A 27,312-nucleotide genomic window follows, 5' to 3' on the forward strand; every position below is an offset into this window, starting at 1 on the left:
GTGTGTCGCGTAGATCACCGTATACAACATAGTGCCTATTACGAAGAGGAATGGACTTTGTTTTTTCCGACTTGCCCTGTTACTGGCCAGAGCGCATCTCAAGTTGCTTGTTTCCAATGGCATGGAATATTTCGACAGGATGCGCTGACCCAAAACATTCCATATGCGACAGAATGACTTTGTTTCTTTTGGTGCAGCGACAGACCGACGTTCCCGAATCGTTAGAAAATGTTATAATTGCTTTCTCTTTTTTGCAGGAGTATCTTCTTGGCCATGTCTGGTTGAGGACACCCCTGGAGATATAATGGATTGTCCCGAAGCTGACGTAGCTCTCTTACCGGTGTACTTCGTCTTAAATTCGCCCTGTGGTGCCTTGTTTTGGGAAAGGTGACAGAAGAGGGCGCATATGCATATAATAATGTCAGTCACGATTAACCCTCCACGAAGTTCGGAACTATGCAAAAGAGCAAAGATCATCGGCGCAATCAATCTGCCCCACACCATAAGGAAGAAACAGGTTGACAGTGCGGGTGTGCGCTCCCATACGGCCTCGGCATAATAAGGACAGTAGTACTTAACCTTGTCTAACGTCCTTGGTTCTGTCCACACTTTCCATCCTCTCTGAAGACATTCCTGGCAAGCAACGGGACTGGAATCTCGCTGTGAGCATGTAGCTTTCCTGCAGTTGAAATAGAACGAGGCCATTTTGTTATCAGTGAAACATTCAAGGCGATCGGACCAGAAAGGCTTCAGCTCGCTCTTCTTGTCATATGGCTCGTGATTTACTAGCCACCGCGACCAGCGTCCTAAGACCTCAGAGGCAGTAGCGTTTGAGCCATAAAAGTACTCCCGATGTTTCATACCATCACCGGGGCATATAGTATCACATCTGAAGTTCTTCAGCTCACTGTGGGCGAGCCTTTCGAGTCGTTTATACTCCCAAATAGGCATTTTAGGATCCTGTACCAACTCCCAGCCCTTGAGTTTGCATTGCTTGTCGAGCTCTTTTTTGCGGTCTTCTGGCCGATCCGTCGATCCAATCTTGAAGCGCTGACATTCATCCTTACTGTCTCGGTAAACGTAAGCATATCCCTTGTTGTTTTCGTTGTAATGACCCCGAATGATGTTGTGCATGTTAGAAAGAATAGCCTCTGTCGTAACTTTTGGTTTGTCGCCCTCTGCAGGACCCTGAATCTGCTCCTCTACAGCATCCTGAAATACATCATTCATTCCTGGTGATACGGCAGCACTCACAATGCTACCGCTGATCCTTGGTGTCTCACGTGATCGTGATAGAGAAGAAGGAGAGCCGGCCATTAGTCGCCGCAAAGCGGTTAAATTCTGGTCAGCTGGATCGGAATCTAACATGTATTGCTGTACTGTCATAGACTTCGGTGACGTAGAGTTTCCTGGGCGTTCTATATGTTCAGCTGAGGTTACAGAAGCCACTCCTCGTCTAAATTCCCGCCTAGCTGCAAACTGAACCGAAGGGCTTCGATCCCCGGGGCTTGTAGGTCGAGCAGGGTCACTCGAAATAGTAGCCACATCGGTAGGCGAAGGAGAGTCGGAAGCCTCGTCATTGTCGTCCGATAGCAGGCGTGAAAATAATGGAATGTTTCGAGGGAACGAAGGAGTGGAGAAGGGAGATGTCATAGTTGTCTCTGTGTCGAAAAATAGTTTGAACTTTCGCGCATGGGCAGATCGACAAAGAGGAGGGACTGTGGGGGATTCAAATAGACCAGCCATGACAGGGATTAACAAGGCAGATTCAGAGGTAGGCCCTGAGTATGATTATGCAAATCAAGAGAACTGTTAGTATGCGGCTGTGCTGGGTTCATCTTTTTTCCCTCACCCAAACCAGTCAGAATAGCTACCTCCCCTCCTATAGCCTTACACCAGTGTAACTTCCTTTACCCGAAAAGTGCATTGCATCGCTACACCATGCAGTAGTTGAGACGGCGGTAGTGTTAGCGCATTGCTTAGTTCGTCCGGACCACCCAAAATTAGACCCGTCGGCGCTTGGGAATGTGGCTTATCTCGAGACAACGGGGCGGAGATATTTCCCGCTTAGAACCGATCATATCAATGCTCGAGAAGCTTGAGCACTCTATGGCTGATTTGCTATGTGACTATGCTGAAGTTCCGATGCGTGAAGGGGGCATCCTTGTGTGGAAGTTGTAGATCCGGATACGTGGAGCGCAAGCAAGCGAGACGGATGCTGCCCCAAGGGTGTTACGGTTGTTAGGACTTAGGGTCGAACTGTTTCCCCTCACAAGATGTCTAATACTGACTCGCGTATGCAGCCTATTGTGGCTGGACAGGCATGCTAAACCCATCGTTGCTTAGCCTTAGACCATCCGGACGGCGCTAGTCTGGGGTCCCCTGCTGTTGTCTAGTTGGTGCCACATCTCAAGGCATCATATGGCAGGCAAATATGAAAATACTATCAACATTGCAGCCTTTATTCAAGATGACTGTAGGAAAGGCACCGACAAAATATTTGAGGCCTTGACTCTGAGGCTCGCCGTAAACCTTACACCACTAGTCAGGGGATTGAGAGCAAATTCTGAATAGCCCAGCTTAGAAGCTGGAATTTCAAAGCAGATTGATTAATCTGTGCTAAGACTTTTGCTATAGCCAAATCAAAGATGTATAAACGTGGATGGCAAGGGGTGGCATCAGTAATGGATGTACCCACTGCCTCCGACAGCCCATGACAAACTCCAAGTGCGCCCATTGAAAGTCGTATGTATCATCAAATTCGGAAAATAGCCCACAGGTTATTTGGACGCTATAGACATGGCCCGAAAATCAACGAGCGTTGGTTCTGCAAAAATGGGTTACTAAAGATTCTTGTTTATGGATCTGGGTCTTTGATTGACATACCACATCACAGTGCAAACGCAGCAATCGCATTCTTCATCTCCGCAGTCGCAGCCAAAACAAGGCTTAGAGACAGTCTTGATAGGTCGCTTAATGGAAGAGCCAGAACTGGAGGAAGGAAGGGTGAAGTTGACAGCGGAGGAAACGGACGAGGCAGCCATCGTGAGGTGCTTTTGAGATTTGATGCCTTGCAAATGTAGAATATTGTGATGAGGTTGAAAGCCGACCAGAATTAATTCTTGTATTTCACCTGGGAAAAAGAAAGGATCAGGAACGAAGCCAGACCAAGAACCAGAGATGACCCAAAAGTCGAGGAAGAAGAGAAAAGACGCCATCAACGTCACTGACCAGCTCAGGACCCACTAGACCCTTCTGGGGTTAGCCGAGCCGATCAGCTCAGGCAGCAAAGATCCACCGCCCATCTGTTCTCCACTTCCACTTTGACTCCTTCATCCGTCTACTTCCGTCCACTGCTCTCTCAGCTTCACACGCTGTAATCAGTCACTTTGCGGGATACTATATATCTCAGAGTCTGTACTCTCAGCTACCTCCATAACCTAGGCTAGGAACTACGTCTCCTGTGTATATAGGGCAGGTATTGATGAAAGTCTCCCATCTAGCCGGCGACAGCATCGGGGCGGTGCAGTACGGCTCGAAACCCAATCCGTCCAAATGCCTATCTAGCTGCGACATTACACTATCGCACGCTTGGCACTCCATATCATATTGAGATGCCTACTGAGCCTCAGCTGCTCCACATACCAACTTGAGTCGTTCCTCACCGCTCCGGCTTCATATAGCGCCAGAAAATTGGGATCAACATCCGCATCAACGGCTGCCTCATACGCCATCCGTTGGCCTATAGCCAGAAGCATGGGGCGACAACGGGGTAGTCCTAGACTGTTATATTCAGGAGTTCTATGGCCTTTGGCCCTCTCCAAGGACTCTCTCATCTCCGCAATGAACCCTGCCTCGTGTCGTCCCAAAAGGGTTGCATCTTTTGCATGATTATTGACGTCAAGTTCGTGATCTTTCCAGCTGGACACTCTACTGCCCTTATGGGTATCTCAAACAAACCTCCAAGCTTCTAGAGATAGGTAAGGTATGCTTGGAATAGTGTTCTATTCCAGATTCTGTACCAAGTAGAATTGAGACATTTTAGTCTTTTAGTAGATACCAGTATAACTAGTATTTACTTTCCCCCCTAATCCCAGGGAGCACAGTATTCTCAGGTGTACTGTCTGATGAGTTCAGAACCAACAAATCCTAATGCTAAAGCTGTAAGCCTTCCGCTTCGGGTCCAATTTTGGCAAAACCATTGTACCCGGCTAATCTCATTAGCTGATATATCCCTTGAGGGCTTTATCAAAGCCGTAATCGCGGAATCGAATGCATCGATAAGTGCATTACTGATTTTCGAAGCTGTCTAGCTGTCACCCGTCCTTCTGGAAGAAATGGCCGCGGAACCATTTGTTTTGCTATACTGTATATAGTGCTATACTCCAAAGGAGTACTGTTTCGGAAGATGATACATAGGCCTTTCTCTGTGTAAGCTGCATATTTGGCTCAGGATAGACGTTTTGCAACCGAAGGCAGAGCAAAGTGCGACACCAAATCCTGCAATGCAATGCTTATACTGAGAAAGGCGTTTTCTGTACCTGAAAAGTGTAGTACAGCACCCCACTTGGTCTTTCCAAGGCGCTTAGAAGTGGGTGAAATCTTCACCGGGCCACCAGTATCAGAGAAAAGTATTTAGCCTTATATCGATAAGGGCGCTGGTCTGTCATGACCTATTACACGACCCAGTCGAGACTTTGTCAGGTCGTGTAGGGCTTCTAGCGCGCACAGCCCCTAATACATAATAGATTGATTTTAGATCATCTGGCCAAATCGGGTCACTCACAAGTTTAGCTTGAGAGTTGTATTTCCTATAAGTGAGGGACAAGGAAGCTGCAGGGGCTTTGATATCTTTATTTCCTGATTGCTTGATCTATTTTGGTGCTCGGTAGAGTGTAAGAGCTGGGTGGTTATTCAAGCAGCTCTGTACGCGCCAGAGCAGTAGATAGCAGGTCAGTTTGTGATTATGAACCTTCTCTTGCACTCGAAGATGGCTAACTGAAGTCGATAGACAGTTTTGGGTGCTCTAGTAGGAGCACCATCCCATTCCACAAATAGTAGTCTTTGAATTTGGGTCATGGCCACAATCTTCACGGAGAACGATCTCGAAGCGGCTGTATAAGATCTAATGGACCGGGATTGGCTGCCCGACAGCAACTGGTACATCGGGATCATCAGAAGCGAGGACACAATCCTGAACTTGAAGTTCATATGGGGGCCACGGCTGATCCCTAACATGGCATTGAAACGCCCTGCGCTGTGGCAGTGAACATCTGCATGACCTAGTCAATTTGGCACGCGCGATAGAGGGTAACAGAGACGGCTATGTACCTGGCTAGATTCAAGATGAGCAAATATTCTTCTTTTTCCCTTCTTCCTTTACCTGGTGTGGTATCGAATGTCTCCTGCTCAATTATTTGGAATAAGAACGTGCTAATTTCCCTTCGTATATGTTGGCTGTAGTTTTTATCTTCATAAAGTGTATTCGGTTCTTTCTGGGTGAATTCATATTCCCATGGTATATGTGGATATACAATGAAAAATAAGGAAACTGATGATGGCTGTATAGAAGAATTAGTATGAAGGTAGGTCTGTAGCTACCTGGCAGGTTGTAGGAAAGAAATTGGTTGCTCTGAGAGGAAAGATGGGCAATTCATAAGAACGACCGAATGTAGAACGGTGAATCGGACTTGTGCTTTGCAAAACTGTGAAGGTATATACCATGCCCAGGGAAGAGGCACAGATTGAAGGGGGCAATATTCAACGATTGTAGAGTGATAGAGGCGATAAGTGAAATTCGCAGTGAAGGTTTGGGATATTCATTGTAACAAGTGCTTAGGCTGCTAACATCTGGAGGAAATTAGCAGCTGGTTATGCCAAATTCATTATTCATCTCTCTTGAATTAACGTGACGGATACAAAGGAGGAGACTTATTTGTCAAGCATTTGCTTGTCTAAATAGCTACCTTAGCTGTAGCGGACTGGAAGGACTTTATAGGGTTTATGCGGCTACGTCTCTCATAATCTGGACGGCAAAGTCCGTTTACGTGACGGATGACGGATATCTCCTGGTTTACGTGGTGGATGCGGTATTTGCCGGTAGATATTGTCATCAGAGCGTCTTCCAGCAAGAGGAATCTACCCTTTCTACTCTCCGGCATATTGTCTGGATGATAGAATATACCTATGAGAGAATTTAGATACGGTAGACATCCACCTGGCTGGAGTTTGCAGGGACGATATTATGTGCGGTCTGCTGATGAAGCTAGGAATATTCGTTCTGTTTCTGGCTATACTGTGGAGGTAGATAGTTCCTACTTCTGCTTCTAGTAGTCAGCAACAATAATGTGATGGGCTAGTTGGGATGACTACCTATTCTTTCCCGCAGAGTCTCGCCCCCTGAGTCTTCCACTTGTGCATCTCAGAAACCTTCCTCGCTATCCCAAAATGAGCCCTCATTCGACGAGAAATCGGGATAAAGCTCTTCGTCTGTGGCGTAAGTGGCACCACTGAGGGCAAGAACTCGATTTAGGACCCACTGCATGTCTAGCAACTCCATGGATGGAAGGGGGTGACTGTTAGGGTCGTTTGTTTTGAAGGTAAGAATGTCCCCAGAGCATAGCTTCTTATCTGTGGCAATATTAAACAGCATGGTTTCTTTTCCATCAACGGTTGTTCCGGAGAGCTTGCGAGACATACGACTGGGGACTTCGGTTGCGGGAATTCTCGAACGGTAGTTATAAACCGGGAGCCAGTAGAATTGCACCTCAAGTGATCTCCGATCCTCACTCAAGGACAGAGGTTTCAAGGCAAAGCGCGCTTTTTTCCATAATTTATGGGCCATATCCGTCATGCACAGGAGGTTCGAGCAGGCCTCTGTGGCTTCTGGGCCTGCAGCCTGATTCATCCATGCCATGACCCTCTCTTGGCTCCAGAATCGGTGCAGAGGAAACCAAAAGTTCTGGAGTACTTCAGAATTTATTCTTCCAAGACCGTTGGGGAGTATATGTGCGATTTCGACCGGATCACGGCAACCGGTGACCACGCAAGTGGCATTATCTCGCTCAGTGCACTTGCTGAAGTTAGCGGAGGACTGACCTGGTCGTATCGAATGTGGAGTTGGCTTACTAGTTTATTGGCTAAATGAGTGGCTGCTTCTTCTGCAGAACTGGGACTCTCTTCTGTGTTCAAAGTCAACCGACGCTTCTTGATCGGAGGCCCCTCGGTATCTGATTCTTCGTCTTCATAGGCCTTCTCCAATTCTTCTTTGGGCCGTGAAACCGCCCCTAATATTGTATTAGCCTAAGTCTGTTTGCAATGTATCAAACCCCACTTACAGGCATCAATTACTTGTGTTTTATCCTCACTCTTTGAGAGCTCGCGGTGCATCATAAAACCGTACGGTGAATTCCCTCCACAGGATGACACGAGACTTTCTAATTTCGAGACATCCGCAAACCACAAACAAGCCCAGGTGATTGAATCAAGCTTGGTAAGCTTTGCAGCACATACCAGCTGTGCGATCAGGCCATGCCGCTTTGGTTCACGAAGCTCGCCCGCGGGGCTTGGAATAGCTGCTTTACGTCGATTGGAGTTGTCTGCGGAGGCCATTGTAGCCGTCTCGGCTTGGTCAAAAGTAAGATAGGTGCCCTTCCAGGGTGACAGGACAATCTGAACCGATATCCGAAGAGGAGAATCAAGGGACGGATATAGTTCTGTAGATAATGCTGCGGACAGCAGAGACAGTCGAGACTATGACGAAGGACTTGGCTCCCAATCTTCTTACAGAGCAGATAAAAGATAACTGCGAAATGAGAGGTCGGATGGAGGCGAACGATGGTGCGCTAGAGCGAAGTATTCTCTAGGCAGTCGACAGTCACGATGATGTGACTATGAGTGTACATTGTACCCGGTAGGACAAGTAATGAGCCTCTAATAGTGACGTCGTGACCTCAGCGTGATGAAGGACGGGCTAGACAAATAGGCGCCATTTATCTTGTTCACAATAAGAGACTCGACTCGACTTGGATAATTTAGGCCCCTCCCTGCCTGTATACAGTCTTAAATGGTCAACACCGCATACCTAGACGGGCAAACGGCAGGCCCCAATTGATTAGGAGGGAATTAGGGTTGCGGTATTAATGGTAGTATCTACTTTGACAGAGAAAGAAGGTGCAAGCATCCCAGAACCTCCGAACCCGTGATCTATCTAGATATCTAGATGAAGATAAAGCACATCGACCAACCCGAGTTGCATCTCCAAGATCAAAATGGTCAAAAGATCGACAAAGATACAGATATACAGATACCCAAAAATTGACGCCAAAGGACACCCAACAACCCTACCAAAGCAAAGCCTAATCAACATCCCCCACAAACCTAAATACCAGCCCCTTAATAACCTCTCCAACATCCACCATACAAATATCACACCTCACCACCTCATAGCAATCCGTCTCATAATACCTCAGCATCTCCTCATCCTCCTCAGATCCCACCTCATACGCCCACCCCTCTACCCTCGCCGACGCATCTCCATCAACCAAAGCCTTATACTTGCCCCCTCCCCAGGTCCTCAAAATACCTCCCTTGACCACTGCCTTCTGATACGTCGGGCTCTCATCCAACCCCAGACTTTCAGTTAGAGTCTCCGGCACAGCCAGATTCCCATGAAAGAAATACCACACGGGGTACTCGCCCTGCTTCGGAAGAAACACCTCATCGGCATCGGTAGCTCGCTTCTGCGGAAGAATAGGGTCGATCTCACTACCCAGACAAGGTGCGATGCTATTTGCAGAGAGATCTTTAGGGGAGAGATTGATTCGGACAAATGTTGCGGAGAAGGTGCTGCCTGCGAGAGCTGAAAGGATATTGAGCTTCATGGCGCCGGAAATGAGGCAGAAGTTGGCAGTGGAGGTTTCGCCTACTCCTTCTCTAAGGATGGGGATTGTGAGAGACTTGGATAGCACTTGGACTTGAACGGGAGTGCTTAGAGGTCCTTCGAGCTTAACGAGGAAGGTCGAGTTCTTGTCCTTAGGGTGCAGGGTGGTGAGGGGATGGGATGTGTGGTTGTAGTACTGGTTATTCGAGGCAGTTTCGAGGATGATGCCGTTGTCTTCGTTGCTAACTGTAACAGCTAGTATCTCGAGCTTGGCTAGGAGGTCCATTGTTGGATCTTTTGTTCTTGTGAGTTTTTGAGGGTCTTGGAAGGATTGTATGGGTGGGAATGATATAAGACTAGTAGACATTCTTCTTGCCTTCTAGGGACGCAACTAGTAGGAAGTATTGAGTGATAGTGTAAATAGTTGAAATGGATGTTTAGAAGGGAAATATTGGATTAATTGATTCAATGCCTCATTTTCATCCATACCCAGAGTAAAGATATGAATATCTCTACGTAATGATAAGGCTTCGAGTGGAAAATATAGGTGTAATGACGTCGACAGGGTCGGGTAGACCATGCGAAAGGTGTCATGAACACCTAGATGAGTCCTGGAATGAATGTATCGTTCTGTTGTAAGCAGTGGTTGGGCTTCATTATGAACTTAAGGTACATCAACAATGAGGAAAAAGAACTGTGAGATACGTGTGGCCAACTCCCTGTTACTACTAATATATATCTAGTACTAGATTCCAAGAAAGAGGAAGCAGAAGTTCTATGATTCACTATTACAAACATCGTTTACATCACACGGGACTCAGTTCTTCACCTATTAATGGGAAGAATAGCAGTAGGCCCATAAAATCAAGTACCATGTTTGGCTGTTCCAAGAAATAAGTGGAGGACAAGTTATGAAAACGAGAAAATCAACCAGCATCATGGAGCATGAGACATGGGACATAATTTCCATAGAGTAGACTTAAAACATGCCACCGACAGGGGGCTAGTTCAATCGATTACCGACATTACACGACACATTACGAAAGAGATAGTACAAAGGCAACATGAACATACGAATCGGAATTCGATTTAACTCATAAAATATATACACCACTTTTGTTCATAATTCATAGCATGTCCAGCCATATTCTATAAGTTGTGGGTTCATCGCTCATTGGCTCCCCAGGGGTATCTTCTAACGTCGTCCATAAGAGTCCTCGTAGAGAGACCCGATCTATCCATTAAGTAGTATTTGGTCATCAAGCTGTCGTCATCCATCCTTTGTTTTTTCATTGCCTTTACAGCTGGTCGGCCCAAGGGGCAGCACCAGGCTGCACCTGGTTCAGCCACTTGACAAGCTCAACGAGCTCGGCCCGACGCTCCTCCTCCAGCTGGTCCTCATCGCTGAGAACAGCCTGGAAGATGGGAACGAGCTGAGGAGTGAGCTCACGGACAGTGGGGTCCTCCCACTTATAAAGCTGGCAGATCATGTGGTACAGGGGATCGTTCTCCTCGTAGTCGTTCTTGAGGGGAAGGATGGTGAGAAGGACAGGAAGGACATCCTTGATGGGAACGTTCTCGCGGTGGCGGAGGATCATGCGGCTCAAGCAGCCAGTGGCATTGTCCTGAAGACGGGAGACGTTCATATGAAGGCACTGCTCCAGACGAGACAGGATGGTGGGGAACTCCTTGACGATCTGGTCCTTGGCCTCGGAATGCTCGACGAGACGGCCAACGGCGTAGGCAGCGTTGGAGCGAGTCTGAGTATCCTCATCACCAAGGCGGTGGACAAGGAGCTTCAGGAAGCTAGCGGTGTAGGGGGTGACAGCAGAACCCATGCCGTTGATGCACTCGGCAATGACACCGACAGCAGTGGCGCGCTCAAGAGCCTCGGTGCTGCCGGCATAGCGCATGACAGTCTTCTCGAAGACCTTCCACAGCTCGGCAAAGCTGGCGCCAAGAGCAGCAGCCATACCAGAGACAACATCAAGACCGGTGTCAACAACAACCCAGTCGAATTCAGAAGTCTCCTCACCGGCTTCGAGGGTCTCCTCTTCAGGGCCGAACTCGAGCTGGCAAGGGTGCTTCTTGGTGATGATGTCAGTAATCATGGTGATCACGTTGTGGAGGGTGGTCTCGTTCGAGATCAAGGAAGGACCGCAGTAACGCAGGTTCTCAGCCATGTTGCGGTTGATGTCGGCGACGGTAGCACTAGTTGTCTTCTGGTTAGCTCTTGTAACCATGATGAAATCATACAGCAGAATGAATGTGTAGATAAATATCAGAAGGTTGTGAGTAAACGTGTTTCACATCATGCACGACTTTTGCGTGTCGGAGTGAGCTGGGTAAACGTGGTGATCATCATTTAAGATAGCCCGAGGGCGGGTATGAATAGGCATTGAAGAAAGAAAATTTTGGAATACATACCGATCGTCTTCCTCAGTCCACATCTTGACAGTGGCGGTCATGAGAATCTCACCAAACTTCTGGACCTCCTTGGCAGGCTGGACCTGAAGGGGCAGACCAGGCTGCCACTTGGCCATCTGGCCGCTCTCCTCAGCAATGCAGTACAGCATGGCGTAGGAGCGGTGCAGGGTGCTGATGGTGCTCTTGCGGACACCCTCGTAGGGGTGCTCAGCCAAGGGAAGAACCATCTCAATGGTCTTCTCAAAGTAGGGAAGGTAGGCAGACTTGGTGTGAGTGACGAGATCACCGATCACCTCGACGGCGATTTCCTTCTCCAAGGACAGAGGGGTGGTGGCAGTGATGTCATCCCAAGCGTCCTCATCGTCAACATCAACATCCTCGATATCACCATCCTCTCCGGTGGGCTCGTCATCATCATCATCGGCATCGGCAACACGGACCTTGCGGCCACCAATGGTCACTTCCTGACCGATGAGATCCTTGGCAGCGGCACCAAGCGAGACATCGAGATCAGTCTCATCCTGCTCGATACAAGCAAAAAGACCCTTGACAACTCCGTCAAGGAAGGGAGAGAAGTGCTCAACGTAAACCTTGGACATGGCACCCCAGAAGATGTAGGTGCTCTCCTTGAGGCGGGAGTGACCAAGGTGAAGAGCTTCCTCAGTGGCGCGCATGAGGGGCTCAACGTAAGGCTGGTAGCGCTCAGGACCGGCAGCAGCGGCCATCTCACCCATGGCGTCAGTGACGCTAGCACGAAGGTCGAGCTCTTCCTCGCTGTCCTTGACGGTAGCAAACTCCTGGAGGAGGTGCATGGAATCATCGAAGAAGGGGAGGAAAGAGTCACCAGCGGAGGAGGCGAGGGATCCCAGAGCTCCAGCAGCCAAGCCCTTGATACGGAAGTCGGGGTGCTTGAACAGGTTGTGAAGGATCGGGACCAGTTCACCCTGGTAAGGGGCAACATCCTTCTCATCAAGACCATCGACAACAGCGTCAATCGCACTGATACCGGCCTTCATAATGTCAACGGTAGGACCATCCTCCTCACCCTTGTACTCCTGCATGGCGCTGGCCAAGTTCTTGAAGAGGAGGGGCATAAGTCTCTCGTGCTCCTGGCTGAGGTCCTCGGCCAAGTCGTCGGCCAAACGAGCGACGGCGTGCAGAGAGGCCTGGCGAACCTTGGGCTCGGGGTCAGCAAGCAGCTGCAGGACCATAGGGAAGATCTCCTGCATCTGAGTGCTGATGAAGTCGGGAGCACCCTCGACACACATGCCCAGAGCCATGATACCAGCGCGGCGGTAGTCGGGGTTGCCGTTGTTGAAGTACTGTCCCAGGGTCTGAAGCAGAGGCACAACAACCTGGCTGGGAGGCAGGCTCTGTGCGAGGATGTCGAGGAGACCAAGAGCAGAACGAGCAGGAGTAATGTCATCATCGGCAGGGGAAGCATCTCCGAGCTCGGTGACGACCTGCAGCGCCGTGCGGGTCAGCTGCTCACCGATGCGCATACCCTGGATCTTGAGCTTGCGGTACTGAACGCACTGCATCAGGAAGCTGATGGCCTGGGTACGGACATCTTCCTCCTGCTCTACGTTGCCGGCCAGCTCATTCATGAAGATAACGAGGTCCTTGAGGTGGACGGTCAACAGAGCGGGGTCACAACCCAGAAGAGTCTGGAAGACCTCGAAACCCTGCATGATGCCGTCATCCTGCTCACGAGTGATAACATCCTTAAGGACGGCGACCATAGAGGGGATCAGGTTCTGGAAAGCCTTCACAGGAGCAACGCTCTCCTCCGAGTCGAGGTACATGGCGAGCTTGCTCAAGGCCATGAGGGTGTTCATGCGCACCTCCTCGCTCTCGGGGTCACTGATGGTCTTGCTGAAAAGCTGGAAGAGCTCATCAAACTTCTCCTCAAAAGCATCGCCCAGAGTCTCCAGGATGGTGAGCAGGATGTAGATGCTCACGGCACGCTCTTCCTTGTTACCGGTGCTAGCGGCCTGGAGCAAGAAGTTGGGAAGATCAGCCCACTCGCCATCGTTCAGGTCGATCTTAGCAATGGCAGAGATGACACGAGCAACCGAGTGGCGGACGAGAGAAGAGCTCTCGCCAACAGCAGCACGCAGAAGCTGTTCACGAATCTGGGGCTTCTGGCTGGCCTGAACGGAAACCCAGTGCTTGACAACCAGCGTCCGACTTTCGACGGCCGCCAGCTGCCTCAGGTTCGGATCCTCATGGCCGGTGGCGATCTGGATGAGGAAAACGAGAGATTCGGGGCTCTTATAGAACTCGCGCTGGAGAACGCCCGTCGCTTCCTTGACGTTGCCCTGGGAAGCTGAAGCAAAGAGTCAGCAATGCCTTCTTCGAAAGATAATCAAAAGGCAAGGTGCAATACTCACGGTTCAGGACGATCTGAAGCTGCTGCAAAAAGCGTTGTTGATCCATGTCGGACTGAGCAACTGTACTTTTTCTTTGCAATGATTTGTTCAAAAAAATAGCCTTGTGCAAGACAAGACCAGCACCTTCGTTTCAGAAGGTCCTAGGATTGAATGAGCTGACTGCACACAAACAGACAGCCCACAGGGTATCAAAAAAACACAAATATAGAACAAGAAAGAGATAAACACAAAGGAAAAGAAAGGTGTGAGAAGAGGAAGAGGGGGAGGAGTGAGAAAAGGAGAGAGAAGAAGGAGAAGAAAAAAAGCGAATGGAGGGGAAGAAAAAGGGAGCCGAAAAAAAAATTATGTTCGGGTGGGCTGTTTTACGGAGATACTCATTTTGCCTACTGTGGTTTAGCGGTAATTCTGGCTGGCTCGGGATGCCAATCAGGGGCCGATTCACAGGACTGGTAACATACCATACTGCTCTGACTCGGTGCCCAACTGAGATCGGCCACCGTTTGTATCCACTCGGTCCTTTTTTTGACTTTATTATTGTATTATTGAATTTTTATTTGTGGCCTGCAACGGTTCAGGAATCATTCACTGCGTGCATATGTAAACCACAACAAGAGTTCGCGTCTGCGTATGCGACGCCGACTCATAATTACCAAAAGGGCGGGACTGCCGCGCCTGCTTTTCTCCGTTACACAGGCGGAACAATAGTAAGTCCGGGATATTCGGTACAACCCTCAGGATAGATCACGCGTCCCAGCAAGAAGCCCCCCATGATTGTTTATCCGAGTAAATCCTACGCGTGTGGATGCTACTCCTACTATCCAGTGTACACCGAGTAACCAAGTTGCATTGACCTAACTCCGATTTAACCGTGCTAACTCCCGATCATCTTGGTATAACTTTCAACAATATATAGATGTGGTGTACAGCTTCATTTGACGAATCCAGTTTCAGGTCGCATCCGTTGATGATGGTAGAGTTATCAACGGTTCCGTAAGACGTGATTTCGTGTACTGCTGTATAAGACGGTGCGTTCCGGCGCTACGAGCGTCTAATATTCGTCAGAGTCGTAATCGTCGTCGCCCAGCAGGGAACGGTAGCCCCTGGACGCAAGATTCTCTTCAAGGCCGCCATCAGCCCCTGGGTCGGCATATCCTGCGTGGAGATAGTCAGTAAGTGGTCTCAAACTAGAAGAGATTTTGTATGTAAACATACCTTCGCCACCAAAATAGCTGAGTGCTACTGGCAAGAAGATGAGGGCATGGGTGGCAGCAAATAAAATCAAAGCCAGCCACACTCGGAAGTAATAGATCTCAAAAATCTTGCTGCGAGTGAAGGCCAACACGCATACTCCCAGGAGCTTGGTCACCGTGATACCACTAAAAACGCTGCCGCCTACATTGACCAAAGCTGTCCACGCACGCGCGTCTTTGCCCCGGAATTTGGTCGGCACCTTCTCCATAATAGCACGGGAAGGGAACATGAACGCGCGAGCAATATGTGCGCAGAATTCTACTGCGATGCCCACGCAGATAATCAGATTCACCAGTGAAACTGCGTTAAGCGACACGCCAGCTACAGCCATGGCACCCATAATGTCAACCAGGATCATGACGACGGTCGTAGTGACCACCGCGCCAGTTGCCACGGATCCAAGGATCGTGGAAGTCAATGCAAAGATAATCGCGACAGCGAAGCCCAGTAGTGTACCCGTGAGCCGTATGATGGAGACATATTGGTCGAAGAAGATGTAGGTTTTGGAATATGGGAATACATCGATTCCATGCTCTTTAGAGATGCCATCAGCTATACGGCGGGCCGAAATGTACGACTTAATGAAGTCATCTTGCGTCCTCAGGGGTGTGTGTGTGGTCCGGAAATGGCTGGCGTTGGTCATGACGCGCTTCTGATCGATAACTAGGGCATTGCTGTACGGAGCCTTGCCTCCCAGAGGACATGATGCATCGGTAGGAGATTCGATCCACTTCTCCACGTAGTGAATGAATTCATCTCCTTCAGGCATGCCGTAGAGCGAGATATTCCAGGCGGGTGTCCTGTCTTCGAAACAGATCTCGCCATCCTCTTTGCAGCAATCTTGTTGGGGGTTAAGCCAGTAGAAGAAATCATCGATCCAGCTAGCCGTTGATCCTGAGATATACGAAACATTGGACCGCTTCGACTCCTGTTCGAGTACAAAGGGCAAAGAGAATTCCTCGCATGTTGTAAAACGTCCGCATAGTTGTTGCTGGTGGTGACGTTCAGTGACATTTACGTTGCGTGTCACGAAGTAAACTGGAGGACCACTTCCAAAGTAAGCGTTCAAGTCGTCAAAGTATTGGATGAGATAAGAGTCGCTTGGAAGAGCGATGCGTTGGTCCAGGCCAAGAGCCACCTTTGGAATCAAAGCAAGTCCTGCAGTCAAAAGGCCAAGAAAGGTAATCACGACGATGACTTTGACCCTACGTGCAAGGAGTGAAGATGCATACACCTTGCGTACAAACACCTGCAAAGCGCTTTCGCCCTCCTGGTGATCGAGAAGCTGGTCTTCGGACATGCCGGAATGCGCTTTGCGAACGGTCAGGCACGGAATGCAATCGGCGCGGAGGCTTTCGACGCGTCTCTGGTTCAATGCGAGAACCGAAATGAACATGGTGATTTGCAAGACTGCGTTGATGAAGACTGCACCAGCGGCATAAACGGCAAAATTCCTCACAGCAGGCATTCCTACAAAGACTCCCATGACGAAAGCGACAGTCTCTGTAAGTGAAGATAGGAAGATACTGGGGCCAATTCGGCCCAGAGCACGGGCGATCCTCTCATCAATCTCTTCATCGGGATGACTCACGTTGATCCTTTCGAACTCGTGAACGATCAAGAAAATATTGTCGACACCCACTGCCAGAACGAGGAATGGAATGACCTCGGCAATGATCAGGGTGACCTTTATGCCAGCTGCAGAAAACAGCCCAACCGACGCTGAAACTGACATCAGAACGATGAGGATACCGACGATGCCCAGGGTAAATTTGGACTGGACCAATGCGTTTGCAGGATTGGTAAATAAGGATTTCCACGTAACTGTGACCGAACCCAAAGCCATGGATGCATATAAGAACATGATGATATAGCTGATGACCACGATTTTTGCGTCGGTGTTCGTGGACTTGTTCAACTCTTGCTCAACGCTGATCTCGGTAGTGAACGAGACACGTAGTCCACGCTCCTTAGCTTCCTCTTGTACCACTTCCAGGATGCGCCTGAGACTATTTTCCCAGTCAATGGCATTAGCTTCACCTTCTGTCCCCTGCGCGTGGTTGTCCACAACCCATGTTGTGATCAGTGCTTGGGCGTCTAAGACATCTCTTGATTCTCCATAGCCACCCAAGATCATTTCTGGCCTTAGTGGTTGTCCGAAGTCTGGGAGACAGCTCACGTCACCTGGTGAATCCGCGCAATGCTTAAGTCGAGCTTCCCAGGTGTCTGGGTCTAGGTTTGCCACCGATCCTCCAAAGTAGCCCGTCAGAGACTGGATGACACAGGCTTCACCGGTTGGCTTAGTGCAAATGTCATCGAGAATTAACCCTCGGTCAAGAGAGATCATGCGGTGCACACGAGACTCCACATCAAACCACCAACTCAAAGTGTCATAGCTCAGAACGCTCCCATCCCCTGACGATGTGTCATTAACAAGAAACGCTTGTTCTGCCCGGTAGAACGGTCCAAAATTGGCATCAAAGTAGGCCTTTTCTTGTGCCGCTGCTGAAGTTGGACTGACCCAGAGACGGACTGGGTCTGTCTCCACGGCGAATCGGAACCAACCAAGACTCAACAGAACGACCATGACAATACTGGACCCAATGGTAAAGCCCGGAAACCGAGCACAGGCACCACCAATACTGTTGAATACCCTGTCCAGCATAGAGTTCAACTTATACACATCGTTGGGCTGCTCAATATAACCACCTGCGCGAACAATATCACCTTCGTCCTCATCGTCACTGGGAGCGGGATCCTGCAAGAGTCTGACACGCTCGGGTTTCCGGTAGCGGCGTTCTCGGTAGGTGAAGTAGCTGGAGAAAGCGACGATAACCAGTAAGAAGACCGAGTAGATGAGGAGGACAGCAAACGACAGACAAGGCAATAGGCCAACATGGCAGTACTTGTCCGTTTCTATGGCAGGTAGCTCTGGACATACATCGGGGCAGTCAACGCAAGAACAGCGGAATGCCTCATCCGCGTCGTTGCACGCCTTCGGTTTGATCGGCAGTGGCTTCATTCCTTCAGGAACAGGGCCAGCAGGCTCGGTCTTGAAGTTAATCTGAAATGGGCTCCCTAAGAGCTTTTTGTCGCCCAGGAACTTCAGGAACTGAGTGTAGTTCTTGGCGCCGCCACCGATGAAGTCGATGGCTTTACCACCTGAAGCGCCATTCTTGACATTCTTGCAGCTGTCATAGAACCCGCTTTGATACTCTTCCGACCAAATGTTATCAATTTCGGTGACAAGTTGTTTTCCGCCCCGGGCCTCGTCGATATCGGTGACGTTGACGAACAAGGACTGGTCTGGGGAGCAGGTGAACGTGCAGAAGATGTTGAAGAAATTATCCTTGCACGCGGGACAGGACGCGATGATACCTTCGGCGAGTTTTAGATTCTTGGAAAGAGCATCGATCTATAGCACAACAAGTCAGCAGGGTCCAATGATCCGAGGATGTGGGGCATCCATGGAGCTTACTTGCTCATCCAGGCAGCAAACAGGACCTTCTTCCCATTTGCTGCCACAGAGGTCTACCAGCTTCTTTCTCACCGCTGCTTCGGGCTCCTGTGCCAGGCCATTATCCGGACAAGGAAGCTCTCCACCGAAGAATGACTTCTTCCCGCAATGGCCTCGGATCGCACAGCGACCAGGTTCATGGATGTTGGTGAAGCCTAAGCTCGGTTCGTCCCGGGCCCACGACTGAGGGAGAACGCCAAGACTTGCGATGAAGGGGATTAAGCGGAGTCCCCGCATGATTGGGGGCGTAGCCGGTCAGAGAAGCAAACGGAACGATCGATTACATTCAACAATGATGGAAATAAGGCGCGAAAGAGTTGAGAGATGAGAATGAATGAGTCGGGGTTGGAGAGGAAAGGAAGTAAATAGAGGAGGCGCAGGTCGGCAGGGAGCTTCCGGGATGACGATAAGCGGCGATGTACGTAAGCGGCGGTGGTTGGCCTCACCTGTCGGGCGCTAACGTCAGGCACTCCCCGCGATCATCCAGGAACTCTGTCAGGGACTGACAAACGGACCAGAATTAACTAGGACATCTGTGGACCTTATACGAGTAGGTTGGATCGGCTGAGCTAATTTACTCATTCTACAATTTAACCGAGCAATTTGCATGATCCCTGACACAGAGTTGTATGCTTATTTGAACTATACTACTAGTATGATATATTGCCGACTTGATCGGACTTGAGATTGACTCACCAGACCATCAACTACTAACTACTCGTCATGCGACACTCACCTGACTGAAAGCTCGGTCACACTACTAGAATAAGTCGGATGATGATACGTGGCCAGGTTGACCAAGTTGTCTTCTCTGCTGCCTCTCAGCAAGGGAGGACCGTCCATTTGGCAATGGCTATTAGTTATTAACATAATGACTGTGACATGTCATCACCGTCCCGAAGCTCCGATAAGGTTCGCTTAGGGCACTACTACCTGAAACAGCAGATCAACTAGAACGGCCTAGGCGACTGCGCCCTATCGGCCTGTGTCCATGTTCATACTAGTAGGCTGTTAATCACACTGTCCTGGCCGCATCGCACCTGTGTTGAACATTACTGGATCACGCAACCTTACAACAGAAATACCTGAAAGATGCCCATCTTATCGCGGCCATCGATGGTTTTTGCATTCAGTCACTACCCGAAGCAAGGGCTGACGGCTCATGCTCTTCCCATCCATTGTCTTGCTCCTGGAGCCTGCAACCGTTGGCCTTGTCTATCCCATAAGAATTGAAACCAGCTTCCCTGCTTCCTACAAACTATTCCGCAGCTAACGGCCACAATGTTTCTATTGCTTTCTCAATCTCAACACACCGCTGTAGCCTCAAGCTTAATCACTCATTCTTGGCTGCTCACTCGCGTTATAGTTCTATATGCCTGCAAGAACGCCGAATCACACTCTGGATCGCAGCTGAGATTACATACTAGTACATCACATGGAGCTCAAGTATGTGTTCATGTGTCACGGGGACTGACAACATAAAAACAGGGTTACGGCCTGCACCAATCCCGATTGATGCGTAAGAGAACACTACAAAGGTCTACCATGAGGATCTGCTTCAGCGATGAACTCATATAGAATTTCACGTCTGGAATGCGGTAGGAGACTTGATACCACTTTCAGAATCTGAACAATAACTCAAGCTGATGGCTGACATTTTAGCCATTCACAAGTGCCAAATATCCACATTGCAATCATCACTATTCTTAGTTGCTTTCCCATAGGGGAACCAGCCCCTGATTTCCATAGAACTGCCTGAAACAGATGATTACATCTATAGACTTGTTTATATGTGTCACATACAACCAAAGCAATACAGATCTGCACCAATCAGCCTGTCTCAGAGACGCAAGGGAAGTAGTACCCATGACTTACTTGATTGGAAGGGTGATAATTCACACCACCTAATATCGACAAGCGTGACCGTAGTAACGGAGATATATGGGATGGTTATACAAGATCTTGATCACCAGGCTACGAGGGGTTTATGAATAGGAGGCACAAGTATTTCCTCGCGCGTCGATAATGTCGCACTTCAAAGATTATTTCCAAAGAGCCTAAGAGACCGACCTCTTAAATCACAGCAGATACACTTCTTAAGCCACAAAGATGGGATCAGTCACCAAGGTTTTATTGGAAGACGGAATGTCGGCCTCGGTGACATTGAATTCTTCCTACGGTTTGGAAAGCTACCCTGTGAACCCGAACCACCTTGTCAAGCTCATTGAGGATGCAACCAACCGACTTGAAAGTCGTGTTGTGCGTACACCAATGGTTTCTCTGCACTGGATGAGCAATCCGTCATGGCGTGTATATGCCAAACTATAATGTCATCAACATACTGGCTCCTTCAAGTTTTGGGGCGCTTTGAATGCCACAGAGCTGACGAAGGCACAGTCTGTCGTAACAGCATCCGCAGGGAACCACGCATTAGGTATCTGTTGAGCCACTAAGATGCTAGGGATGATATTAGATCCGCACTATCTCATTTTGCTGATATTGCTTATCCCACCCAATGGAGACAATACGGCTGGGGCCATGGTGGAGCTTTGGTGACAATTGATTTCATCGATGGGATATTGAACAACAAGGGCTGGACGCATGCATCGAGTTTGTTTTATAATTATCAAGGAGGGAAGGCTTTCCTATCATGAAAGGTGCTGGATTTGGGTACTCTGTTTCTCGAATATCGGCCAGTCCAACCATGGCAGAGGACTCGGATCCTTTCTTGCGCATCTCTGATGGGATAGAGAGTGGCGAGGTTGACGCTTTGGTTCTTGTGGTCACTAGAGCGGCGTTGCAGTATGTGAAGAGATACTCAGGATGAGACATATAACTCGTTGATGAAGGACGTCTGTTATGTTGTTACGGTAGATTTATGCCCCTCTACACTGCATTTTACAATGTTTGGGGTCATGCATTTTCATTTGGACGGGCTGAGTGGAGCTGTGGGGTAGCAGATCAGAACAGGTTGGGGCACGGCGCTACTAAATAATTAGTCCGTCCCACACTGTATATATATATAGGGCAGATCAAGACCTAGAAGAGTTGTCTATACCTCGTAGAATTCTAAGTTATTCGTGATACAAACTTTTCATGTTTGCATCAACTGCGTACTTGACAAAGATGCTGCTGGTACATGGATTCCCTAGTTACCGCGGCAACGTTGATGCAGCTCGCATGACATGCTTACACATTGGCTTTCTACCAGTTCCCAAGCATAGCTCATACTGCACAAAGAGCCTCAATATTATCAGTCCCTGTCGGTTTTGTCCAACAAAGAAGCACCGTCACCGCAAAGGATCTAACCATGGTGACCGTCGCGCTTGAGACTCGGTTCAAGCATATGGCCATTGTCGATGAGAATGCTCACGATAGTGCAAAGCTCCAACAGAAAGCCAAAGTACGTTCGATCTAATCACCCATTAGCTGAATATGAGTCCACGAATGACGACAGAAAGCAGAGCGCAACTTCGACTACACGGCCGGTGAACCGAGTTCTACGACCCAAGAAGTCCGACGCTGTTCCTCATAATCCTACAACCACGAATCCTACCGAGACCGCGCCAACAAACATCCAACGAACTCCCCCGAAGACAAGTCATCCCCTCGCCTCTGTTGCATCGCAAGACACAGACGATGCTGCAAATCAAAATGACCAACATGCCACCACCGATTCCAAGACCCAAGCCACCAGGCAAAGCTCCGCACCCTCTCAACCTCCCCGACAGAAAGAAAGGCAAGCATCTACATCACAAGCTCGCCATCCTCTCTCCGTTCTATCCCAAGCACCGAACGCTACAGTTAAGCGCGAACAACACTCCACCAAGCTCACAAAACAACCAATACCAAGAATAATACATCTAGGCATGTTCGAGATCGGCAAAGCGCTGGGCAAAGGGAAGTTCGGGCGAGTCTATCTCGCTCGGGAACGAGACAGCGGATTTGTTTGTGCTTTGAAAGTACTTTACAAGAATGAGATCCAACAAGGGAGGGTAGAGAAACAAGTGGCCCGTGAGATCGAGATCCAGAGTAATCTGCGACATCCGAATATTCTTCGGCTTTTCGGACACTTCCACGACAGCAAACGGATAATCCTGATATTGGAGTTTGCGGGAAAGGGAGAGCTATACAAGCACTTGCAGAAGGAAAATCGGTTTCCGGAGTGGAAGGCTGCGCAGTACATTGCGCAGATGGCGAATGCTTTGCAGTACTTGCATCGCAAGCATGTTATCCATCGGGACATCAAGCCTGAGAATATTCTAGTGGGGATTCATGGAGAGCTGAAGATGTCGGACTTTGGTTGGAGTGTTCATGCGCCAAGTGGTCGCAGGCTTACGAAATGCGGGACGCTGGATTACTTGCCTCCTGAAATGGTTGATCCGAAAAAGTGCGATAAACCGTATGATCAGAAGGTGGACTTATGGTCCCTTGGGGTTCTATTGTATGAGTTTTTGGTTGGGAACGCGCCGTTCGAAGATACGCCAGTCATGACGCAGAGAAGAATCATGAAAGCGGATATGATAATCCCTTCTTTTGTGAGTTGTGAAGCGAAGGACCTCATCAGGAAGGTAAAGCAACCGTCCTCCCTTCCATGGTTCAGCATTATGCTAACAGAATCTAAGCTTCTTGTCACTGATGCGGATAAAAGAATCACTCTGGAACAGGTCCGACAACATCCTTGGATTATCAAGTACTGCTTCCAACATGTACAGGAGGAAAAAAAAGAAAATATACCTGGTCAAAAATCCTGAGTTAATAATACCCCTACGGGTTTGAAGCGAAGCCCCATATACTGCTGGCAGTAATCCACTATATAATAATAGATAGCTGGACTAGACAAGTCCTTTCAAACTTCAGCCACTGGCACTTGCTCGACCCAGTCTCTTCATGATTACTTGTAGTATATATAGTACGAAAGAACAGATTCACTTAATCAAGTCAGTTCAACCGAGTCCTGGTAATAGCATCGAACCAGATCCTTGGACCAGGGGACCTAAACACCATTACATGGCTTTCTCTATCACTTTAATTTCCCTCTCTCGTTCCGTCAGGGGATTAGTTCCCAACCAGGTCAACTTGGGGTAAAGTAAAGATATAAAGTATTGGAATCCTGCAAGTCCTTTCATATAGTACAAAAAAGCCCTTCCCATCTTCGAAATAATTCTTCGATGTAAAAAAGTATCTGTAGAAGAAAGGAAGAAACCCCAGGCCAGGAAAAAAAAATTCAAGTAGGAAAATCAAATGGTAAGACTGGGGTTCGAACCCAGGCTGACTTTCGTCAAGCGGAGTTTTAAATCGTAACCGAATAAGTAAAATTCGGAAACAACTCTCTTAAGCCGCTCGCCTTAACCACTCGGCCATCTTACCAGCATTGTCTACGGATATATCTTATTTGCTTTGTAGCACACTGGGTCATTGCGCTCGGATATATCCGCAGGGAGTAGTTAGCCGATAGCACTTCGCTGTCATATTGTTTGCTGTTTAGGTTGGAAGGTCTCTTTTTTGAATGGTGTATCAATAGTGATTGTCGGCTTGTTGTACTAGTGTAGGATAAATGCTTTTATTGGGCTGATGATGTAAGAAAAGGGGGACAAGTTCCATTTTGTAGCAAGGGTTGAAGGAGATTTAGTTGAACTGTAGGTCATGCAATAGTACGAGATCTAATCATATCATTGTTCTTTGATGAGCATCTGATAAAAAGTAGCTACAAGAAGTCGGTTCTTGATAGAACATTGGTATCTGTATATGGACAGGCGGCTAGCATATCCATGTTATCATTGATGAGATCCCAAAGCGATATTTCAGATGCGTTCAATCGTCGATAGCCAGTCTTGGATCTACAGAAGAGACTGTTATGCTCTGAAAAGTGGCCTTCGTGAGAGAATTCCCCCCAAGCGAGTACTGTGAGGTCAGGGAGACCCTCAGCACTGAATGCCCACTCCGCAAACTCGTATATGTCAAGGGGGTGGTACAATGGGTCTATCTCGGTGTAAGTCTTTGTCCCTTTGCAATCATTGACATTGGCATTTGAAGTGCACATACCACAGATATTCGAACGATACATATTCACCATAGCCGGTCCAGTAGCTCTGATGTGTAGAAGCTTGCATGAAGGTCGAGCCTGCAAGCCTTGTAACTGATTGACCTTGTGGTCTGGTTAGTGGTAGCTACAGGACATTCGATCACAGTATGTACATACTAGTTCACGGGGTGGTGTAGAGGTCCCAAAACAGGCCAACTGTTTATCCTGCAATAAGTGTTCCAGACCCGATGGCCAAGGCATGCCTTCGCCACCGAGAACTGGGTTACGTTCGTCCGCTAAACTATGCATGACGAGACGTTTCAGAGAGCTGCAACGGCGAATTGTGCTTATAAGGGTCTCCCGATTGATAGGTTCGCGGAGCATGAGACATAGAGTCTCTAATTTGGGAGCACTATGAATAAAGTTGCAGATTATCTTGGTTGTAGTTGTAGGCCCGCTATTGGTAAGGACAAGCTCAAAGTATTTAAGCTCCGTCCACTTCCCCGAGCTTGATGCTAGTTCTAGCAAGTTGAGGGATCCTAAGCATTTCCGCAGTTTCAAGGTTCTCAGATTCTCAGCATTGAACAAGAACGGCACCTCGGCGTCAGCATGCTCAAACGAAATAGCCGACAAGTCAAGGTATTCGAGCGACTGCATGATTATTCTTTCATTTCCAACTTTTGCATTCATAATCCTCTGAACAAAAAGTTGTTTGGCATTCCTTCGTCGCTCTGTCGGCGAAACTCATGAGTCCATCGATTCTTTGCGTGATCCCAATTAATAAGATCCAGTGTAAGCGAAAGTAGTTGAGGACCATGAGCTCTGATACACTCTTTGAGGCACTCAAAGTCGCTATACTTGTTCAGACCCTTCCAGCAAAGGCTTCTCAGGTCTTGAAACTGCGCAAGGTCAACGGAGCCCACACCTTCATGGCAATAAGCATCCGTGTAGAGTATAAGAGATCTTATCTTCTTCTGCTTTCTAAGAAGAGAGAACTCATTAGAAGAAAGTATCATATTTGGAATGCACATTCCCATATTCCACCGAAAAGTTCGTAATTGATCATCGAGGAACTGCAAATCGTTCAAGGCATGTATCAGATCAACAAATGAGTCACTATCGTCGGGCGTCTTTAATTTAGTACGCGTTCAATTCACTGACAGAGTAGAGCATGGCATTGTTTTGCTAACCCTGTCATCTGCATTTTTTACTTCTATTCCATCTTCAATACCACATTCTAGTTCATCTTCCATATATTCAAAGTAGTCAAATAGTGAGTCCTCGGTGTCGAATGCGTCGTCATCGTCTAACCACACATAGTCGTCATCCATTTCGTGATAGCAGTTTCGATAATGGATCGGAACCCTCAATTCAATGTCTCGTATATGCGACGCGTATCTTCTGGGAATTGAGTTTACGGCCGCAGCCGACTCTTTGCATGTCGCTTCCGGATCGTTGAAGACCAGGCACTGATAAAGGCAGGGTATAGCACAGTCCCGCAGGCGGGTGCACACCTCACATAGTTGCTTCAGGTCTTTGTGACTAGTTACCTTTAAAGATTAGCGTGTGAAGTCAAAGGGTCTTCAAAGAACCGTTTAATACTCACATAGCTCAGTATCATATTCAATATTTCCGTGGGGAGTTTGTCTAGCATGGTGATGACAAGGATTGTTTAACTTTGACGAAAAGGCGTGTAGGATTCAAATTGATGTGAGAGTTAGTGAGAGATGGAAATGGCAGGGAACACAAGGAACCCAGTGGGTCGAGGACTTAGTTGTCGGTTGTGGAGGATGGTTGGTGAAGGAAAAGTAAAATTGAGCAAAGCCGACAAAAGGGGGGAAGAGGTCAAGTGACTGCTGACTAGAAAAGCTAACTGAAGAAAATTCCTAAAACAGGCGTGGAGTGAATGGTCAGAAGATACAGAAACTTCATATGTCTCTCTTCTCTCACAGTTCTTCGGTGTTCATTTCGACTTCAATTTTTTAGTCTCTTGCTCTCCAGCTCTGATTAGCTGTTACTCTCAATAGTCACGGGAACATAATCAAGTCGAGACGATGTCCCTCTCTGGCAAGTCAAAGTCAGGAAATCAGCCACCCCTCATCTTTCACACTCTCCCTGACATAGATGAATCCCACGAAGCACCAGCTGCCTTCCTGCCCCGATTGCCGAGGTGCAATCGAAAAGCGACTTTCATAGCCTAGAACAATCTAACGTCGGATTGCAGTTGTACGGCCTTTTAAGAGGAGGGGGGGGGGGGGGATCCTTGACACCATCCTTTACGACCGCTCCTGAGTTTGAAGAGCATACATATTTATGCCTGGGCTGCATTGGCCGAAAGGTACTGACGCTTGCGCCATACTTCTCCTGACTAAGTCGGTCGCCATGTTCGAAGTTCATTGCTTGAATGACACTGCCAAAAAGTTAAAGAGAGTGTTATAATCTCCTGAAAATGTGAAGTCTACCGCCCAAGATGGGAGCCCTTTGATATTCGACGATTTATGGCTTTGGAACCAGCTTCAAGAAGCCAAGGATACCAGTCAAGGCTATAGATGCAAATATATTTGTGCTAATACCTCAGATATAGGACTTCATGAATCGGAGTGATCCACTTTAGGTTCCATCTCTGGCAAAGACGACAGGATGCAGAATACCTTGTCCTGTGGCTTAAGAGGCCGGGTCTTGATGAGGACAGACAGCAGTAGCCGAGTGAAGATCTGGCAATATATGGGCTCATACTCATCGCCAGGTTGTATAACCTCAAGTCTCTTCCCGCGATCGGGATTGATCAGAACGTCGGATGAATAGAACGATGATGGTC

General features: G+C 48.4%; 9 protein-coding genes and 1 non-coding gene across 10 annotated transcripts; 1 reads left to right on the top strand and 9 right to left on the bottom strand.

The window, feature by feature from the left end:
- Positions 1–231: 231 nt before the first annotated feature.
- Positions 232–1,746, bottom strand: AKAW2_80449A (GIY-YIG nuclease family protein; the record flags this gene model as incomplete). Its single annotated transcript, XM_041681471.1, has 2 exons — positions 232–1,661; positions 1,740–1,746. 2 exons carry the CDS (start codon positions 1,744–1,746, stop codon positions 232–234), a joined length of 1,437 nt encoding a protein of 478 aa, XP_041548410.1.
- A 4,675-nt stretch (positions 1,747–6,421) lies between these two features.
- Positions 6,422–7,611, bottom strand: AKAW2_80450A (HNH endonuclease signature motif containing protein; the record flags this gene model as incomplete). Its single annotated transcript, XM_041681472.1, has 3 exons — positions 6,422–7,093; positions 7,129–7,286; positions 7,338–7,611. The coding sequence occupies 3 exons, from the start codon at positions 7,609–7,611 to the stop codon at positions 6,422–6,424; spliced, it is 1,104 nt and encodes a 367-aa protein (XP_041548411.1).
- Positions 7,612–8,357: 746 nt separating this feature from the next.
- On the bottom strand, positions 8,358–9,167 carry AKAW2_80451A (gamma-glutamylcyclotransferase family protein; the record flags this gene model as incomplete). The annotated part of the gene is made up of 1 exon (XM_041681473.1): positions 8,358–9,167. The coding sequence occupies one exon, from the start codon at positions 9,165–9,167 to the stop codon at positions 8,358–8,360; it is 810 nt and encodes a 269-aa protein (XP_041548412.1).
- A 1,012-nt stretch (positions 9,168–10,179) lies between these two features.
- Positions 10,180–13,747, bottom strand: AKAW2_80452A (putative importin beta-4 subunit; the record flags this gene model as incomplete). The annotated part of the gene is made up of 3 exons (XM_041681474.1): positions 10,180–11,092; positions 11,309–13,637; positions 13,702–13,747. 3 exons carry the CDS (start codon positions 13,745–13,747, stop codon positions 10,180–10,182), a joined length of 3,288 nt encoding a protein of 1,095 aa, XP_041548413.1.
- Positions 13,748–14,749: 1,002 nt separating this feature from the next.
- On the bottom strand, positions 14,750–18,706 carry ncr1 (sphingolipid transporter NCR1; the record flags this gene model as incomplete). The annotated part of the gene is made up of 3 exons (XM_041681475.1): positions 14,750–14,853; positions 14,914–18,367; positions 18,431–18,706. The coding sequence occupies 3 exons, from the start codon at positions 18,704–18,706 to the stop codon at positions 14,750–14,752; spliced, it is 3,834 nt and encodes a 1,277-aa protein (XP_041548414.1).
- A 3,073-nt stretch (positions 18,707–21,779) lies between these two features.
- On the top strand, positions 21,780–23,223 carry IPL1_2 (spindle assembly checkpoint kinase; the record flags this gene model as incomplete). The annotated part of the gene is made up of 2 exons (XM_041681476.1): positions 21,780–21,872; positions 21,934–23,223. The coding sequence occupies 2 exons, from the start codon at positions 21,780–21,782 to the stop codon at positions 23,221–23,223; spliced, it is 1,383 nt and encodes a 460-aa protein (XP_041548415.1).
- A 491-nt stretch (positions 23,224–23,714) lies between these two features.
- AKAW2_t80013A lies at positions 23,715–23,839 on the bottom strand. The gene has a single exon. It is a non-coding gene; the product is annotated as a tRNA-Leu (tRNA).
- Positions 23,840–24,176: 337 nt separating this feature from the next.
- AKAW2_80455A (uncharacterized protein) lies at positions 24,177–25,151 on the bottom strand (the record flags this gene model as incomplete). The annotated part of the gene is made up of 3 exons (XM_041681477.1): positions 24,177–24,451; positions 24,515–24,617; positions 24,672–25,151. The coding sequence occupies 3 exons, from the start codon at positions 25,149–25,151 to the stop codon at positions 24,177–24,179; spliced, it is 858 nt and encodes a 285-aa protein (XP_041548416.1).
- A 29-nt stretch (positions 25,152–25,180) lies between these two features.
- AKAW2_80456A (uncharacterized protein) lies at positions 25,181–25,531 on the bottom strand (the record flags this gene model as incomplete). Its single annotated transcript, XM_041681479.1, has 1 exon — positions 25,181–25,531. One exon carries the CDS (start codon positions 25,529–25,531, stop codon positions 25,181–25,183), a length of 351 nt encoding a protein of 116 aa, XP_041548417.1.
- Positions 25,532–25,607: 76 nt separating this feature from the next.
- On the bottom strand, positions 25,608–26,148 carry AKAW2_80457A (uncharacterized protein; the record flags this gene model as incomplete). Its single annotated transcript, XM_041681480.1, has 3 exons — positions 25,608–25,610; positions 25,685–26,044; positions 26,101–26,148. The coding sequence occupies 3 exons, from the start codon at positions 26,146–26,148 to the stop codon at positions 25,608–25,610; spliced, it is 411 nt and encodes a 136-aa protein (XP_041548418.1).
- Positions 26,149–27,312: the final 1,164 nt, after the last annotated feature.

This window comes from Aspergillus luchuensis, chromosome 8 (genome assembly GCF_016861625.1).
Source record: "Aspergillus luchuensis IFO 4308 DNA, chromosome 8, nearly complete sequence".
In the NCBI taxonomy this organism is placed as follows: Eukaryota; Fungi; Ascomycota; class Eurotiomycetes; order Eurotiales; family Aspergillaceae; genus Aspergillus; species Aspergillus luchuensis.